Source organism: Gopherus flavomarginatus, chromosome 5, assembly GCF_025201925.1.
Source record: "Gopherus flavomarginatus isolate rGopFla2 chromosome 5, rGopFla2.mat.asm, whole genome shotgun sequence".
Lineage (NCBI taxonomy): Eukaryota > Metazoa > Chordata > Testudines > Testudinidae > Gopherus > Gopherus flavomarginatus.
The window spans coordinates 42,668,001-42,687,297 of record NC_066621.1 but is presented as its reverse complement, the minus strand read 5'-3'; the positions used below and the strand labels follow the sequence as shown (position 1 = coordinate 42,687,297).

The 19,297-nt window shown below is 48.6% G+C and overlaps 2 protein-coding genes across 5 annotated transcripts in view; both read left to right on the top strand.

Moving 5' to 3' along the window:
- ANO9 (anoctamin 9) overlaps positions 1-10,579 on the top strand; it is a 39,372-nt gene extending 28,793 nt beyond the window's left edge. For all 4 annotated transcript variants that reach the window (XM_050952851.1, XM_050952848.1, XM_050952847.1 and 1 more), the window contains 6 exons: positions 1,045-1,197; positions 1,805-1,952; positions 3,850-3,969; positions 4,545-4,638; positions 5,617-5,729; positions 7,195-10,579. In XM_050952851.1, coding sequence (XP_050808808.1) covers positions 1,045-1,197; positions 1,805-1,952; positions 3,850-3,969; positions 4,545-4,638; positions 5,617-5,729; positions 7,195-7,222 — 656 coding nt within the window. In that variant the 3' untranslated portion in view covers positions 7,223-10,579. The remainder of the gene's footprint in view (positions 1-1,044; positions 1,198-1,804; positions 1,953-3,849; positions 3,970-4,544; positions 4,639-5,616; positions 5,730-7,194) is intronic.
- Positions 10,580-13,637: 3,058 nt separating this feature from the next.
- Positions 13,638-19,297, top strand: part of SIGIRR (single Ig and TIR domain containing) — a 46,796-nt gene continuing 41,136 nt past the window's right edge. Inside the window, exon 1 of the mRNA XM_050952916.1 lies at positions 13,638-13,725. The gene's annotated coding sequence lies outside the window, so the exon portion shown is untranslated. The remainder of the gene's footprint in view (positions 13,726-19,297) is intronic.

Genomic DNA, 19,297 nt, shown 5'->3' with positions numbered 1-19,297 from the left:
CGAGCGGCAGAGCGCCCCCCGCGGCATGCTGCCGTGCTTGGGGTGGCGAAATGGCTAGAGCCGGCCCTGCTCTTTGGGTTAGTTTTTATCCAGGGGCAGCAGGTTTTAGCTGCTTACTCATCCTAGGTTTCCTTGCACCCAGTATGCAAAGTGTGCTCTGAATGCTCTGGAGCTGCTCCAGGGGTCCAGTTCCTGATGTTGGGGCTAAGGGGAGTCATACCCTTGCAGCTAGCAGGACTGGGGCTCCTGTGAGAGAAACTGGCCACCCCTGTGACAGAGTGGTAATACCAAACGCCCATTCACATCCCTGGGAGTGGGGGCAGGTCCTAGGTCTCCACATGTGGCTTGTGGAACACGGTCAGGCTTGGTTACTCTGCGTTCACTGTTGAGGGGAAGGTACGAGGGAACCAGCCCTGCCGCTCACCCAGTCCGTAGCCCATCCCTGAGCTAAGACTGCAGAACCCAGGGAGAAATGGGCACAGACTGGGTAGATTCACCCACACACCTGCTTGGGGTCACTTGCACACATCTTGCCCCGAGCAAGACCTGGCAGGTAACTGTGACATGCCAGGAGGTGGCCTGGGAAGGATTTGTGCCTCAGGGGTGACCAAATTCCTTTCCTGCCCTGTCCTGCCCTTGCTTCTGGTAGCATTTGGGTACTGGCTGTGACCACTAGCAACTACTCTCCCCTCTCCTCCCCCCATCCCTGTTCAGCAGCCTGCACTTTGGGGAATGGGGGCAGAGTCAAGGTCCCACCCTTCTGTGATCACTCCTGCATGGATGACTTTGGGGTAAGTTGGGAACTGGGCATGCAGCCCCTGATCTTCCCTCCCTCTCCTCCCCGCCCCCCCCCCCCCGGCTACAGCCATGAAGTGAGCAGATCACACGGAGGGCTAGAGGGGGTATCTGACTCATCCTCTCATGCTGCCTGGCCACTCAGGGCCATGCCAACATCCGGCTTTGAGGCATCGCACATACAGTAAGTACTTGGGCTGGATGTGCCCACAGCTCCCTCACGGTGCCTGTACTTTGTCCTGTTCTCAGTGATCCAGTATAGCTTCACCACCATCTTTGTGGCTGCCTTCCCCCTTGCCCCGCTAATGGCCTTCATCAATAACCTCTTTGAGATCCGACTGGATGCCATCAAGATGGTGCAGCTGCAGAGGCGCATAGTGCCTAGGAAAGCCAATGACATCGGTGAGTGGGGGCCCGGGGAGGGGCTCTCCATGAAGAGCATGGGCCTGATAAGGCACAATGGGGGGTGGGAGGGCTAATCTTACCCCAATACCGAACAATGGCACTAACTACTGCAGCAGACTCTTTCCCTAAGTCATGGTGCCAGAACATTGTCTGCTCCTGTTTCTGCTATTTCAGGGGACAGTTAGAGATAGAGGGTGCATTGGAAGAGCTGGGGGGTGGCGGAGGGGGCAGGATTGGAACAGCAGGAGGGCTGTAAATCAGGACTGAGGCGCATTGGTAGAGGCATGGATAGAATCTAGACACGCTTTGCTTTGGCCTCGAATACACAGCTAATTCCTCATGTTCATACGCAGCCCGTCTGCCCACATCACTGGGTGCATACAGTACTGGATAAGGCTCATCGTAGTGCTCTTGTTGATGCAAGGGTGCTGTGCTGGGCCACCACGCTGTGCCCCACAGAACACAACTCCAGAGATTAGCCTAGTCAAGCCCAAACCTCCTCCCATTCGTGGCAATGGCAAAGCTCACAGAGCGGTGTCCTGGGCACCAAAGCAGCTGTGGGAGCACCTAGCTGGGCGTATCTCTGACTTCTGTTCCCTTGCAGGCATCTGGCTGCAGGTTCTGGAGGCCATTGGTATTTTGGCCGTCATTGGCAACGGCCTGGTGATCGCCATCACCTCAGACTTCATCCCCATGCAGGTCTACAAATACACGTACAGCCCGTGCATGCTGCAGAACCGCACCGATATCAAGTAAGTGTCACCCCACAACTGCCACAGCCTTTCCTGAACCACAGCCACCTCGCTCGCTTTCTGTGTCTAAGTAAGCCTGTCCCTGCAGCGTGGGGAAAGCCATCTCTCCCGGCCCCACTGGGTGGCAAAGCCCAGCCAGGAGCGCGGGAGATTTGCTCCTGTCGTATGTTCCCTCTCACTCCTTGTGGCTCTTGGGATGGGGGGACAAGTTCCAGGAGCTGGCGCTGCTCCTATAGGATGTGCATCGTGTTCTCCCCAGCAGTCCTTGCCCTAAGATGCACAATAGGCTATTGGGAAGCCCGCAGAGGGATACAGAACAGCCAGTTTTGGCAGCGGGTGAGGTAGTGACCTCTAGAGGGATGATCAAGAACTGCAGCCAAAGTTATTTTCCACTCCCATTTGCACAGGGCAGAGCAGGTCTGCTGACAAGTCGATATCTGCTTTGTACACGAATGATGCAAACACCTGCTAATTGTGCTCAGGTGACTACCAAAAAGAAACCCATTCACTGGCTGCTGGCCATTCTGGCTAGTCAAACTAATTAATACTTGCTTTTGAAATAGACACTAAAGTAATCCACAGAGAAATCCATAGGGAAGCTCTTACTTTTTGTGTAAAAACAGCTGTTAACTGTGGCTGTTAGCACTGCAAGAGTGCACTTGGTCGGTTTTTTCACTCTGGGCTACCTGGTTCCTACCCATGTGATCTAATTCTCTACATGTGGAGTCAATAATGGATTGTTTTAATTGTGTGCTGTTTGGTCAAGCAGTAAAAGAGTGGATTAGTCCCAGCCTGGAACTGTCTCTCAGCCCCTCTCCAAGAAGCACCCTCTTTCTCTTTCCTCCCCCAACTACAGAAGGGATGTGGACAAATTGGAGGGTAATGAAAAATATTAGGGGGCTGGGGTACATGACTTACGAGGAGAGGCTGAGGGAACTGGGTTTATTTAGTCTGCAGAAGAGAAGAGTGAGGGGGGATTTGATAGCAGCCTTCAACTATCTGAAGGGGGGTTCCAAAGAGGATGGAGCTCAGCTGTTCTTCGTGATGGCAGATGACAGAACAAGGAGCAGTGGTCTCAAGTTGCAGTGGGGGAGGTCTAGGTTGGATATTAGGAAACACTATTTCACTAGGAGGGTGGTGAAGCACTGGAATGTGTTACCTAGGGAGCAGGTGGAATCTCCATCCTCAGAGGTTTTTAAGGCCCGGCCTGTCAAAGCTCTGGTGGGATGATTTAGTTGGTGTTGGTCCTGCTTTGAGCAGGGGGTTGGACTAGATGACCTCCTAAGGTCCCTTCCAACCCTGATATTCTATGATTCTAAATCCCACCCCCTTAAATTGCACTGCTCCAGAAATCATCCCATCTCCCTTTTAACCAACAATCTCTCCTCCTTGTGCATTCCATGCCTTCTCTTGCCTCTGAGTTGGATCCTGCACAAGGTAATGTGTCCTCAATTCCCTTGACTTCACTGGGACTTCACATCCAGAATCAGCCCTTTACATTGCTCTCTGGGATGGGGAATGTTTCCTGAGTTACAGGCCCATTCATGCCGGGGGCCTGAGCACATCCTGGGAGTTAATAAGAGCCCTCGGCCTCCATGGGAGTTGCAAGTGCCTAGCACTTTGCAGAGACAGTTCTTACGCTTAGGAAACACTCTGTAATTTTATGATTTTTTTAATAAGCATCCCTTGTTCCTGCACCATCAAAGTCAATGGGGCTTTTGCCATTAATTTCAATTAGAGCAGGATCAGGACTTAGATTCCCACCCTGAAAAGAGCTACCTGGAAGTGAGCTAAAGATGCCCATCTCTTCTAATCCTCACCTGGGTATCCTTGCCTGGACGACCCCATTGGGGCACTATTAAGCCACTGTCTAGTGCCATGTTTTCTTCCTATGCAGCTGTTTGACAGGTTACATCAACAACAGCCTCTCGGTGTTCCGTGTCCAGGACTTTGAATGGCAGATGAAGCTGCCCGAAGAGCTTCCAGATTTTATGAGGAGTGAGATCACAGAATGCAGGTAATAGGGGACAATAGCATGGATCCATCATCCAGTCTCATGTCCACAGGTGCTGCCGCACCCCCTGGCTTGAAGTGGTTTCCATTATATACAGGGTATACAGTTTGGGTCAATGGCTCTTAGCACCCCACTATACAAATTGTTCCAGCACCCTTGTACACATCCTCACAATAATACCCTCCCACCCATCCCCAACAAATATTGCAAATATCCTCTACAAAAAATATCTTGACTGTTTTCAGGTAACACAGGCATGCTTCCCTTCAGCCCTCCACTGACTGGGAGAGTGGAAGACAAGATCCATAGCTGGTGTAAATCAGTTTGGATCCCCTGAAGTCATTGGATCTATGCTGGGGATCTGTGAATGGACAATGGGAAGGTCAGCTGGAGGAAGCCCTGTACCTGAACTGAACAAAGCTGCCCTTGGGCCAAGCAGGAGAGGGACTAAATAAACCAGTAGGCCTTTCCCAGCACTAACTCCTGTGACTCACAGTCACAGAGAGAGATGGACTGTGACCAGCTAGGGAGGGGATTTGATGGGCAATGACACAGCGTTGACGGGTGTTGTCCTATAGGTACCGGGATTACAGGAACTCCGATGACTACAACTACTCTGTCCAGTTCTGGCATGTTTTCGCAGCCCGGCTCGCCTTCATTATTTTATTTGAGGTGAGCAATGTGGAGTCAGCAATGTCCATACAGCATGGGGAAGGAGACCGAGGCGGTGGGGGAAAGAGAGTCACATGTTCTTCCCTGGGGAGTGACTGTCAGTGGAGACTGTGAGCATGCATGGCTGGGCACTCTGAGGGTGCTGCTTCCGCACTGGCTGAGGGAGTTTCCTTCTCTTGTCCCCAGCCTGACCTCTTCAGTGAGCTAATTAGCTCCTTTATCATGGCACTGCCCCTTTGCATCAGATCCCTGCTCCCTTCACCTGCCTTCAGACCCTCCCCCGTGTTCTCCTGCCCTCACCCACACCTGTCATCACTTTCCCTCTCCCCTACCCTTGTGTCCCTGCTGACAGTCACTCACTCCTGCTGTTAGTCTCCTGCTCACTTGCCATCTGCCCTTCAGGCAATGCCATGCACAGGTGACTAGCAGGAAAAACAGCCACTGCCCTTGGCTGGGGGCAAATTAGGGCAGCCTCAAAGTCTGCTCTGCTGGCAGTGGTACCATTGCAAAGCTGGCATTTCAAAAGGGAGTGTGAGGGTGCATCCAGAACCAGACATAAAGCTAAGAGAAAGCAGGGACTGTGGGTCCTCATGGCTTGATCTGCCACCCTCTCTGGCCCAGGTTTCCCAGGACTGGAATGAGAGGGGGTTGATGTTTTGAGGGGCCCATAGTAGCCTGAATTTGGGGCCCTAAGGGGAGGCATTACCCCAGAAATCATCCCTGGATGCAGCAGTGTGTGTGTGTATTTTTATGACTCCGATCAAACTCCCACTAATGTCAATGGGAGTCTTGAATGATTTCAATGGGAGTTGGATTGGGCACTGGATTCGCTTGAGTATTTGGTATATGCCAATGTAGTAGCTGAGCATGGCCATGGAGTTATTACTCCTTGCTAATCGCTGCTGGGTCACTGATCACAGCTTGTCTCCCCTGAGAACTGGTTCTGACTGTATGGTGGGCTCTGCTTGCTCATTTCAGCACGTGGCTCTGTGCATCAAGTTGATTGCAGCCTGGTATGTACCCGACGTCCCCCAATCGGTTAAGAATAAGCACCTGCAGAAAAAACATGAAACTCTACGGGGAGTACTCAGGTAGGTGCTGTCCTAGGAATAGCTGTGAAGGGTTCTGGAGCACTGTCTCTCCTGGAAGGCAGTGTGATCTAGAGCAGGAGACTTGGCTTCTTGTCCCGACTGGCTGTGTGACTTTGGGGTTAGTCACTGCACCTCCTCTGCACAGATACCATTAATAGTAGCTTCCCTCCCTCAACCACCGCTCCACTCAGAGAGCTACTCTGAATAGGAGTGGCCAGAGCAGAAAGGTGGAACAGAACGGTCTCTGTCAGGGCTTGACAACATCTTACATTCTGCCCAGGCTGGAATCAGTATAAGGGATACAAAATGATCTGTGTTGGTCAAGGGTCATCTCTACTCCACTGGCAAAGCCTAGGCATCCTAGGGTCTTGACTACCAATTCTATCACAGGTCAACCTCCTGACATCTAACCTGCCTGTTCAGTAGAGGAAGCGTGAGATGGAGGCTGGTGGCATGTTACTTCTTAGAAGAGAGTCCTGCAAGCATTGGTTAGCCTCTCAAAGGAAGCAGTGAAAGGACTATCCCTGGTTTTGCTTAAAACTAGACTGGGGAATAGAAGGAGCAATCCATCCTTGGCCGCTGGAGGCTGGATTAGCCCAGGGATTCTCCAGTTTTTTCATTCTGGAAACTGCCTCATCCAAGAGACAGAGTGCACCTCTAAGAGACCCGCCTGCCCTCCCAATCCCCCGGTGCTTGGCTAGCCACGTTCCTCATTCTACAGAGTATGAGGGAGGGCTCCATAGCCCTTTATTAATCCACAGACTACATCTTGAGAACCCCTGGATTAGATGATTCAAAACTAAAGCTGGCCAGAAAATGAGTGTGTTTTTTTTGGGATGGAGGGACTTTCCCGTCCAGAAAACTCCCGCAGAAATGAAAATTTCTCAACTTTCCATGGAAAAATTTAGACTTTTTATGGTAAAAAGTCAAAATTTAAATATGTCAGCTGAAAACTGAAGAAATGCTGCTGTAATGCCCTATGGGAGTTGTAGTTCAGATGCTTCATGCTGCCATTCTCCTTTGTAGGTTGGACTATATTTCACATGGAGCACCACAGTCTCCCTCTATTAACAAAGGGAAGTGGTGCATCATGGGAGTCCCTGATCATGCTGTATGATGGGAGATGTAGCCCAGCTAGGAAACCCTGCCCGCAGAGGAGAATGGGGACATGAGGGAACTGAACTACAAGTTCTAGAAGACAGTGTGATGGTATAGCCAAATCAAAATATGTTGGCTTTCTGCCATTTGGGTTTTTTCCCATATAATCTAACTTTGTTGAGACTAGCAGACTCGTTTCACAAAAACTCTTTTAATTGAAACCCTGCTTGCCATAGTAAAATAGCTTTGCTAGAACTTTTTCGACCAGCCCTTCTCACTAGTTCTTACTCATCTCAAGTTTGATTGTTCTGTTCCAGTGACACCATCAGAGTTATTGAACTAACTGGATTGTTTCTGTATCTTCCAGGAAAATAGATCACTCTACAGACGTATAGCGAGTCACTGAGCACACAGTAGAGGAGACCGTGGACCCAGTATCCAGCAGGACAGTGCTGTGGGCTTTGGAGGCACTATACAGGCACCTCCCACAAACCCTGCAACTACAGCTCATTCTTTCCTATTGTTTTGGACTTTGCCTCTTAATTGAGGGGGAAACAACGCAATGGTAAACTTGCATGAGCAGATCATTTAGAATCTCACAGTGGCAGGGAAGAAGATTGTATCTTTTTAAGAAATGCTGCATTTCAAAGGTGTCTCCTCAGAGCTGGGGGAAAACATTTGCACTGTTGGCCAAGCATAACAGTTTGTCCGATTTCAAAGAAGGCTAAAAATGGCTAGATTTTTGCTAAATTTGTCATGCTTTTCCACCATCAGGAGCAGACATGATTTTACCCCTACACCCTCCTCCTAAATTGCTAAGAGGAAATACCATATAAAACCCATGTCTATGGAGATGGGTGAGGTTGCCCTGTCTGCTGTACCAACATTGTCCCCAGTTTGGAGGGACAGTCTCTGTCCCAGCTGACTCTCCTTCCTACCATACATCTAAGATCTATTTCTTGACTAGATGTGAGACCGGATTCCTGACTGCTGATCACTGGTTCTTACTGTAATGATGTGTAGCCTTGTGCAAATTAACCTCTTAGTGCCTCCATTTATGTAATGGGGCAAACACCTACCTACCTCATCTGGATGCTGTGCAGCTTAAATAATTAATATCTAAAGCACTTTGAGGCCTTGTCTACATTAAGAATTTTGCCTTCATTCCATTACTCAGTGACCAGCCACTGCAAACTCCAAATACACACAAATAAATGTGTTTGGCTTGAGTGGTGCTCACCTCAGTTTCAAACAGCAATTAGTTCCACTGAAGCAGATTGGGGCTCTTCTCAGCTGTATGTGGGATTTGCTGTGGTGCAGCGAGCGACACCAATTGCTGGCCAATGTAAACCAGCCCTTCGATCTTTCGGAGATCCTGTGTTAGCATTTCATTGAGTCAGGCAATCTGATGGTAATCTATGGCAGAGGACCTGGCTTTATCTTCAGTAGTTCATTTTAATCCTTCAGTTGTCATTAAACTGGGCTTTGCTGGCTGGGCTGTAGAGTAGATTGCTTACTTTCTCTATCGCCTTTGTATTTCATATGTCTCACCAGTTCTTCTCTTTCCAGTGGAGTCCATCAATGCTCCTGTACACCTCCATCACCCAGGGATTGCCTATTCTCTCTTTTACTAAGGTGATCACAGTAGTTCCTCCTATAGGTAAGGGTGCAGAGCAGGGCCTTACCCTAAATCTCCTACATCCCAAGTGAGTACCCTAATCATTGGACGGTAATAGGGTAGGGTGGCTCCCTCTCTTAAACCCTGCACTTGTTGGCACTTCACTCCTGCCTAGTTTAGGCCACTCTCTGCTAAGCTGGCTGGCTTCAGAAGTTCCCTTCCACAGGCACCTAACTCTCCCCATGCCCTTGCATGGGGAGCCTCAACACCTAGGTCAGGCTGATCATTCCACGAGGTGCCAGGCTGCCTGAGAGCTAGGTGTTACAATGCTTGGATACCTTTGTGGACTGGACCCTTGTCGGCCTTCAATGAGGACTGACCGCTAGGTTTGAAAAATGTATGTTAGTGTCAGATTCACAGAGCTAAAGCTCAGTTGGAACATGCCCAACAGAAAACACTCTGAAATCTGCAAATGTACAGGTAGACCCCAGAACTGCAGAGAATCCTGTGTGGGAAGATCCTGTCACACTAAGTGCCAGGGAAGGCTGGGGTCCACTGACTTGGAGCCTATTGTGGGATCGGGGCCTTTTAACGTTGGCCTTTTAATGGGGCCAAGCTATACCTAAGTGACACACACTTAAACTCGTGCAACAAAGTTTCAGTGGTTTAGCTAAATTGGTTTAATTCACATGTAGGGCTTGTCCACATGCGTGGGTTTAAAATCACACTAACTTTAGCTAGTGAGCACTCAAATGACCATCCCACTCCACATATGCTGCAATTCTTCCAAGTGGACTAACTGGCCCAGAAATACTTTGTTCTACAATCCACTTTGAAAGTTCCTTGCGTAGTGAGGCAGTGCAGACTAACGTTGACATTCATGGACAGCTCATTTCACACTAGATTGGCAGTATGCCAGCTTCTATCCCAGTGTATTTTGCCAGGACCAGGCTGTCTGTTTACCTAGGTACCCACCACTGCTCTGGGGTCATGTTGCCCAGATGTTCCCTCCCTGTTCAAATGCTGGCAGGAGGCCAGGAACAGTCCATTTTTTCCTGGAGTACAACCTTCAAGCCTTCCAGCAGTGCTATTACTGCCATCTAATGCCTTGTGCAACAGCATGGAAACATGCAGAGATCTTTGATCACCTTGCCATCTGGAGAGACGCAAGGGTACAGGCAGCCCTTTAAAAAAAAAAATCAGAATAACGCAGTCTATGAAGACATCTCTAAATAGTTAGCCCCAAAGGGTCACAGTGGGACCCTATTCAATGTCACAGCATGAGCAAAGCACTCAAAAGCCACTACAAGAAAACAAGAGGCAAAAGATGGACCTCTAGCAGTACTCATATGACCTGTCTTTACTATGAGACTTTTCTGCTGGGATGCCACTATTGGTGTCAATTCTGTATTTAGACAAGTCCTCAATGTGGAGTTTAAAGATTAAATTGAATCTTTTCTAGTTTTCTTAAATGATCAAGGCTATTAAATGCAAACTCCTATCATCCCTACCCATTAAGGCTGAGCAACAAAGCACTCAGAGACAGGACATTCCAGACATTGATTCTTGCTGTCATCATTCCTGTTTTACTTGTTCAGTGTTAGCTCTAAAAAAGTATGTATTAATCTATGCCAAAAGGATATGACTTGAGCACAGTGACTGAATGAATCTTGCAGTCAAAAATATCTTAGCTTTTCTAACACCCTGATTTGTGAATTTTTGATTTGTCAGCCTTGTGCTAATGCTAGGTTTTACATTTGTTATTTACATCTAAGTGACTAGATTATGAAACACGGCAAGGGAATCAAGCCCTGATATACACATGCCTGCATGCGAGTCTGAAACTTTAAGCATGTGACTCATCCACTGAAGTCCAAGGTGGCCACTCAAGGGCCCCCCAATGGACTTCAGTGGACCAGTCACAGGCTTAAAGTTACACATGTGTCTGTGTGCCATATTGAATCAAGTCATTAATGCAGCAGGTGCCAGACTGATGTGGCATTTAAAATATTTTCCTGGCCTCCCTTATTCTGGATGCCAGGTATGTTGTACATATTTTAAAATGCTCAGTAATGGTTGCTTCAAATACTGTGCAATAATATTGTAATTTTTTAATAAAGGTGATTTTATACAATACATGTCTTTTTTTTTAAAATGTTGCTTTGGTTTATTAAGCAAAGAGTTGGGCTAGGTTTGGATGGTAAAGAATTGAAATGTGAAGGCCATTTTAAATATTGGCTTGGGGGCAGGACCATGAACTTGTTATAGTTGTTAGTCGTCAAGATATTGGCATGGGACACAGGCCATCTGGGTCAGTTTCCAGCTTTGACACAAACTTCCTGTATGACTGGGGCGAGTCACTTCAGCAGAGATTTTCAAAGCTGCCACAGGCATTTGGATTTGGGATGTCCAAATCTCTTAGCCAACTTTGGAAAGCTCAGCCTTAATCCTAGTGTCAGTTTACCCATCTGTAAAATGGGGATAATACCTCCCATACTACTAAGGGGAGTTCTGAAAATATGTGTTAGTGTCTGGGAAGGGCTCAGATGATACAGTATGGGGTGGAAAATACATACATTGTGCTAGGCATTTACAAACTTCAGGGTAACATTTTCAAAATCACTTGTGACTTAAGCCTGACTTACACACAGGTTTTGTACCAATAATTATTTCAATGTTTTTTTATTTTGTTTTTTAAAAAAAACTGAAATAGTTATAACAGTACAATCCAGGGCTAAAAGGCACTCATATTGGTATAGCTATTTCCATATGGGAAAGGGAACAAGTTATCTCTGCATGAAGCACTTTTACATCACTATAACTGTGTCCACATTAGGGCTGTTACAACTGCTTTTTTATGAACACTTCCAAAACTATCATGAGAGTAGGATATAGAGTGCATTTGAAAGGGAACCCTGACACATTTTTGCCCAGAGCCTTGAAATGCTCTTTCTAGCATTGGTGAAAGCTATTGTAAGTAGTTTTATTGAATTGGCTTAAATGCATGATGTTGAGTATTAATACTAAATTCACATTTATATAGAAACTTTCATCCCAAAGCTCCTTCACACAGGCAACCCTTCATGCATCACTGAAATGCAGCTACCTCTGAATTGCAATACTGTAAGTGGCACACAGTAATGCTACAAGCTTAGCACAGAAAGTAAGGAAGAATGCCGTAGCAAATTGAAACTGCAGAGGGAATTTGAGCAGGAGGATGCAATTAGTCAGATCCTGTCTCTTTAGAGATGGCACCTCTAATAGCGCACTGGCAACAAATCAATACTGAGTGAGAGAGAGAAGAGTAATATGCACTGAGTTATCAACACCACTTTTTGCCATGCTGGGTTTTCCTTGGAGGTATCCCTTTAATGTACAGATCAGTCCTAAGCCTGTTTAACAGGTAAAATTTGACAAACCCACAGCCCAACCCTGTACAGCTGCTGGTCATATGCAACGATAAAAATAAAAATTATTTACTGCACTGTCTCAGGGATCACAGCTTCTGGTTTGGCTTCTCCATCAAAAAGCCATGAAGCGCTGAGGGTTAACTCAGCAGTGAGAAGGGCAAGGCAGGTTAATAAATAGAAACAACTCCTAACTAAATAACAAGTGCACAGCTGGCTTATCTGAGCTTACACAGCTTCAAAATTCATTGCTCTGAGTCCACAGTGGTGCTTTTATTGTAGTTACTGGGAGTTGTATGTACAATACCTGGGCTGTATCTGATCCTGAGGTCCATACTCTACCCAGGGCCAGATTCTCAGCTGCTGTGAATCAATGTAGCTGTACTGAAGTCAACAGGGTTACTGATTTACATGAGTAAATATCACCCCTATCATCATCATGCATCCTTGAGGGTTTCAGTGGAATTGCATAGGAGAGAAAAATTTGTCCCTAAAAGCTTTATTCTTTTCATTAGTCTAAGCTGATGGAAAAGACTTAGCTATCTAGTTCCTGCCTTTAAGGAACATTATGATGCAGGGGGAGACGCTAGCACCAAGCACTTTAGAGGAGTCCATCATTTGGAGTGGGGAGGGAAGGGGGTGGATCTGACATTAATCACCCTCGTTCTTTGCCTCTCCACGCTGATGGGTGGTAGTACCTCCTCCTGGCTGAATTCCACTCTCCTAATCAGGTGACAGGGATAATACAGCAGCCATTAAAGAACCCATCTAACACAGCTAGAATTTTAGTTGAATCCATTCAGCAGGCAGAACATCCCATCGCACCTGCTGCTCAAAGAGACACATGCTGCTTTATGTCCTCTAATGTTCTTTGTGGTGCTGACAAGGTCGCACAGTAAGAGTGGTTGATTTTGGAAGACAAGGCTTTCAGTGTTGCAGTGAATTGTCTCTGCGCACAGGATGGGTTTAGTTATCATGCTCAGGAGCACGGAGCATAGAAAGGAAAGTTACACAGATCCACGATGCTGGTTCAGAACCTTGTTGCCTGTCATCTGGCGCTTCCTTTCCTGCTTTAACTCAGCCCAGCTGGGTTCCAATGTTCATTTCCCACCCCCCGCAGATCGGTGCCTCCTTGGAGAGGAGAGGCTCAGTTTAAATCAGGCAGGTACCCCTAACAATTATATGCTGATGGTTTTTCCTCACCATACAATGCGTGTCTGATGCTGACCATTATTTAAGGGCATCTTTTTAAGCAAGAAATGGGAGTCCTGCTCCAGCACCCCCTGAACTCAGTGGCCCGAGTCCTGGCCCCAGTGCTCCTGCAGCCTGGGAGCTCATCAGCCATACGTAGCTAGGTTTTCAGACCGTGCCCATCCTCGTGGTCTCTGGGACTGAGGCCGGAGGGCCCTGACGCGCCCTGCTGCCAGGGGCTCCCAGGGGAGGATGGTCACAGGGAGCTCCCGGGGTGCAATGATGATGCTCCTCCCACCTGCAGCCTCCCCAACCTCCTGCGCCAGGGCCCCGCCTCCCTTGCTGCAGGCTGAGCCCAGCCAGGCACCTGCCGCCCCACCCCGCCAGGTGAGCGCAACCTGCGCCATAGGCTGGCCGGTGTCGGGGCGGGACCAAGCCTGAACCCCGCCCAGTGCATGCTGGGAGCTGAAGTCCTCTCCCCCTGGGAATCTCAGCCTCTGGGCCGCCGCGGGACTAGTACCCCAGAGTGCCCCGCGCGGGGCGGTGGAACCGCCCCTCCGCCTACTTGGGCGCAGGTTCGCATGGCAACTGGGCGGTGCCTGGGTGCAGATGCCAAGAAGCCTCCACGCCCCCATCCACGGCACAGGCTGCCCCCGGGGTGGGGCCCCCTGAATGGAGCTAGGTAGGTGTCATCCCAGACACTGCCGTGTCCCCAGCAGCCCCTTTGTCACCCAGCTCCCCACAGACACCCCAATGTCATCTGCAGCCCCCCAAGGCCACCCCAGTCCTCCCACCCCCAACAATACCCACACCCTGCCTAGCAACCCCACCCCCAACAATACCCACAGCCAGCCCAGCAACCCCACCCCCAACATCACCTATAGCCAGCCCAGCCTCCCCACCCCCAACAATACCCACAACCAGCCCAGCCTCCCCACCCCCAACATCACCTATAGCCAGCCCAGCCTCCCCACCCCCAACAATACCCACAGCCAGCCCAGCCTCCCCACCCCCAACAATACCCCCAGCCAGCCTAGCAACCCCACCCCCAACAATACCCCCAGCCAGCCCAGCCTCCCCACCCCCAACAATACCCCCAGCCAGCCCAGCCTCCCCACCCCCAACAATACCCCCAGCCAGCCCAGCCTCCCCACCCCCAACAATACCCCCAGCCAGCCCAGTCCTTCCACCCCCAGCAATACCCCCAGCCAGCCCAGCCTCCCCACCCCCAACAATACCCACACCCAGCCCAGTCCTCCCACCCCCAACAATAACCACAGCCAGCCTAGCAACCCCCCCCGCCAACAATACCCACAGCCAGCCCAGCAACCCCACCCCCCAACAATACCCACAGCCAGCCTAGCAACCCCCCCTGCCAACATCACCCACAGCCAGCCCAGCCTCCCCACCCCCAACATCACCCACAGCCAGCCCAGCAACCCCCCCGCCAACATCACCCACAGCCAGCCCAGTCCTCCCACCCCCAACGATACCCAGAGCCAGCCCAGCAACCCCACCCCCAACAATACCCAGAGCCAGCCCAGCAACCCCCCTACCAACATCACCCACAGCCAGCCCAGCCTCTCCACCCCCAACAATACCCACAGCCAGCCTAGCAACCCCCCCCCCCGCCAACAATACCCACAGCCAGCCCAGCCTCCCCACCCCCAACATCACCCATGGCTAGCCCAGCCTCCCCACCCCCAACATCACCCCCAGTTAGCCCAGCCTCCCCACCCCCAACATCACTCACTGCCAGCCCAGTCCTTCCACCCCCAACATCACCCACAGCCAGCCCAGTCTCCCCACCCCCAATATCACCCACAACCATCCCAGCTCCCCACAGCCCCCTGTGCCACCTGCAGCCACCCGAGGTCCCACACTGCCAATGCCACCCACAACCAGCCCCAAGAGCTCTGCTGGGCCCCCTAATGGGTAGGATTCCCTGCTTGCTCCTCCCCACTGGTTTCCTTGCCTGATCCCATACCCCAGGTTCACTGCCTTCTGCTATTCATACCCCAACTGCTCCACGAGGATGCGTGCCTGCTCATTGTACCCACCCAAGGGGTTCTCCACAGCTCTTTCCCTTTTCCACCACTACACCCACCCATGGAGTTTCCTGCTGCAGTTTCTCCCCCAGCCCCTAATGTTCCCTATCACACCAGGCTGCTCTGCCTGTTTGACCCTTGTGCTAGGAAGTCCTCACTGCACTAGACCATCACCCCTTTGATGGCATTTTGCAGGCACGTCAACCTGGGAAGGAATCACACTGCAGGGATGCCTTATTAATATTGGGATAAATCCAGATATACTGAGACCACTAGCAGCTGATCGAGGTGGAGCATAGCATGTTAGAAGTGGGCTCTGCCTGGGCCACACTTGTGTATTTAAGGTGGTGGCGGCACAATCTATGTTATATGGTTTGGAGCAGCTCTGAGGTTCCTGGCAATGTTTGGACACCTGTGATTAAAAGTATAAATAGTAATTAGAGATGAGCCCGATCCAAAACTCATCCTTCAAATAGTCCAGATGTTGGGAAAATTTGGACCTGGATCCAAACATCACATCTGGATCCATTACGTCTCCATAATGGGGGGAGCCAATACCCTAGATCAGAATACACTCCGACTTGGAGATAGCTAGGGCTAGAGTGACATCTACTTTTTTTACTTGGTTTTATTTCTAATCATGGAAGCTGAGAGCTCATATCCTGGCCTCAGTGTTTTAAATCGAAAGCTGGTGAGCAAGTGACTTTGTAGTAGAGAATGAACAGGCTATACAGTGAGATGGAAAGGATGGAGGTTCACCTTTCATATTTTGCTTTGAAAAAAACATTGAAAGATTTTAAAAAGGGTTTCATTATTTCTCTTTGTTAAAGGGGAAACGTTGCTGACAGAGTGCTAAAAAATTCTGGGGAAAAAATCACCCACTGAAACTAGAGTGTCTGTGTATTATTATGAGCTTGGTATTCAATGTTTAATGGTGACACTTTATGTGGAAACTGCTTTCTTTTAAATTGAATTTCACTGTAAGTCGCAATAAAATGAAAGATTGAAAATGAAAATGCTTGGTCAGTGAGGAAACTGCAGAACTGAAATGCAGCTCATTGCAGGATGGCAGGACAGTGTGGTCAGCTTTCTTAGAAAATGGGTTTGCCTAGTGCCTAGCCGACAGGGTGAGCTTTGTGAACGAATCCACGCATATAGACAAAGTGCACAATCAGTCATGAGGATGCCATCCATCATTTTTAAAAGCAACATTTGTCAGTGAGCTTTAGAGGAGCAAAGAGCAGTTCTTGAAAAATCCAGCCTTTGAAAAGCTAGGTGTGTACTCACCACCCATTCCTGCCACACAGGGAATTTCAGAGGTTAAAATAAGATTTACTCTCTTGAGTTTCCCTGTGTTCCGTTCTTCAGGGATTCATTTTGTCTTTTTAAAAACAGAAATACTGGTTACAGAGACACTTAGATTTTTGTAAAAACTTGTTTTACAATTTTTTGCTAACTCAAAACCAACAAAAATGCACTGCTTGGATACTGTGGCGCTTGGCAGGCACTATATGTAGCTGCCAGGTTTTATGAACTAGATAAATTCATGGAAGTTAAGTCCATTAGTGGCTATTAGCCAGGAAGGATGGATAAGGAATGGTGTCCCTACCCTCTCTTTGTCAGTGGGTGGAAACGGATGGCAGGAGAGAGATCAGTTGATCATTACCTGTTAGGTTCACTCCCTCTGGGGCACCTGGCATTGGTCACTGTTGGTAGACAGGATACTGGGTTGGATGGACCTTTGGTCTGACCCAGTATGGCTGTTATGTTATGTTCTTATGCAGTTCTACAGATGACTTTTTATACAAAATGTAATGAGCTAATTAGCTTATTTACAAACAGTTTGCATATGACTCTGGTGTATGATCAATACATCCTGCCCCAAGCAATGGAGCTGCACAAAACTTGACAACTGTGAGAGCTGACGTAAGGACTCTATGCTAGCCCCTTGCAGCCCCCGGCCTAGTGGTCATGTCAAGGAGGGAGGGGTTTGGCTAGGTAGGGGACATGGCTTGAGTGCAGCATGCTGCAGATATAGTGGACATGGGAAGCTGAGTTCTCTAGTTTTCGTCATACTCAGAGCCCCAGATGCTCTAGAGTATGAGAAGCACAAGTGTGATTTAAAACCTTTCCTGCTCCCTGATCCTGCCCCAATTACAGAAACAAAGTCACTGAAAATTGGGCCCATTGTCTTCATAGCTCTCTGCAAAGTACTTAGCACACTCTTGGTGCTATCCAACTAAATAATATAAACAAAAGCAAATTCGAACTGGAGTGTCATTGTCCAAGCTAATAGAAGTGCAGAGAACAAACAGAAATTAACAAGTCACAATAATAGTGGGAAGATTTTTTTTAACATTATTCCAGTTTTAATAATCTACAATCCACCACATTCCTTTACCCGCATTACTAAGTGGACACTGACCATAAATACATTCATTGATCATGCTTTCACCTGGGAGTGAAGCAATACACACTGCTCCCTCCCATTGCCAATGATGCAGGAAAAGGTGTGTGGGGTTAGAGGGAGGGTCTTGACTTTGAATGAGATGTAAAGCTAAATGCCTCATCAGTGGTCATTAAAAAATATCCAAGGGCACCTTTTTGCCAGAGAAGGGGTGTTACCCTGGCATATTGACAAAGTTCAAATTGGAATAGTTACAATCTGCCTTCGTGAATCTGTTTCACTTGGACTCAGTATCTTCCTTACCTCCTGCCCTTAACTGTTGGGTAGGGCTGCTGTGTGCTGTTAAATACCTGCTGTTTTTAACCCCAGTGATGGCTGCATTTCAATAGTGAATGGAAGGACATGTAAATAGAGCATGATCCTGTAAGATGCTGAGCACCTCGCATGAGATGCTGAGTGCACTCAGTTCCCATTGGCTTCATTGACAGATGAGTATTCAGCTCTTTGCAGGACTGGGCCCAGCAGTTTGTAAAGTGCATTGGGATGAAAGACGCTGTACAAATTTAGATCTAGGGCTATATTCTCTGTTGGTTTAACTGCATTGACGTCAACAGAGTTACACCAGAGCATCTGGTCCTTCATTTTAAAATGTATTTTAACCACTTACAGTTTCTTCAGAAGTTCCCTCCCTCAAGGATGAGAGACTTAGGGAAGGGACATCCAGTTTTGTGGTTGGAGAGAAATGCTGGCATGCAGCATGGTTGAAGCAATCAGCGGAAGCCATGCTGTGTCATCCCATACTTCTGAGAGAAGACACAATGCAGGCTGTGAACAGAAAAGAGCAGTAGGTGTGACATGTCTGACCCTGAGGCTCAGAGCTCTGCAAAAAGCCAATCACAAAGTTGCCTTTGAAAAGGCTGGTAAAGGCATGAGAGCTGCAGTGTCATCTTTAATCCTTTTCTATTTGATTATTTTTGACAGGTGTGTTACTCACCCACTTATTGTTTAACAAATCCCATCACGTTTTGTACAGTGGTGCAGGATATAGCCGCATGCACATACCCAGGGCTGCTTGTGGAGATCACGGGCTGTCTACATACCTATCAGTGTTCCAGAATAAGAGAGAGGACAGAAGAAATTTCACTCAGGAGAGACCCCAGTGGGGAAGGGTACACAGCATTTAAGCCACCAGCATGATTGGCCTTATTAGTCACTGCACTCTGCTGAGGGGGCCAATTGAGCCATGGACACTTAACTCCCCTCCCACTCTAGAAGTGGACCCTACATATGAGAGTTGAGGCCCAGTATGTGGGAAGCTTGCACTGCTGCCTTGGCCAAACAGGACGTCAGTCTCCTGAGCTGGCAATCTGGCAGCATTCACCAACACTAAATTCACAAGGACCAAATGTTTTAACCAGGAGTGGCGTTCTTCCCCTGCCAGCTGCTCTCCACTTTCCTTACTTCCCTGTCATGCTGCCTTCCAGAGCACAGCAAAGGGTCAAACTCACAGACCTCCTCTCCCCACTATGACAAAACCTACCACCTTCTTCCACTCCTTGCTTACACCCAGATTTGCACTCATTCAATGTGCCTCTATTTTAAAGTACCCAACTTAATACCTAGGGTCCGGTTTCCAGAGATACCACAGATCCTGTTAACCTCAGATCAGCTCTAGGTGACACAAAGGTAACACCACTAGTGGCTGGTCTCTGTAGGTATTCCCACCAGTGGGAGGTCAAGACATGCTTCTAGAGGACAGTGCTTATCTGGCTGTACTAGTCTGATGCTTTTCTGAATGC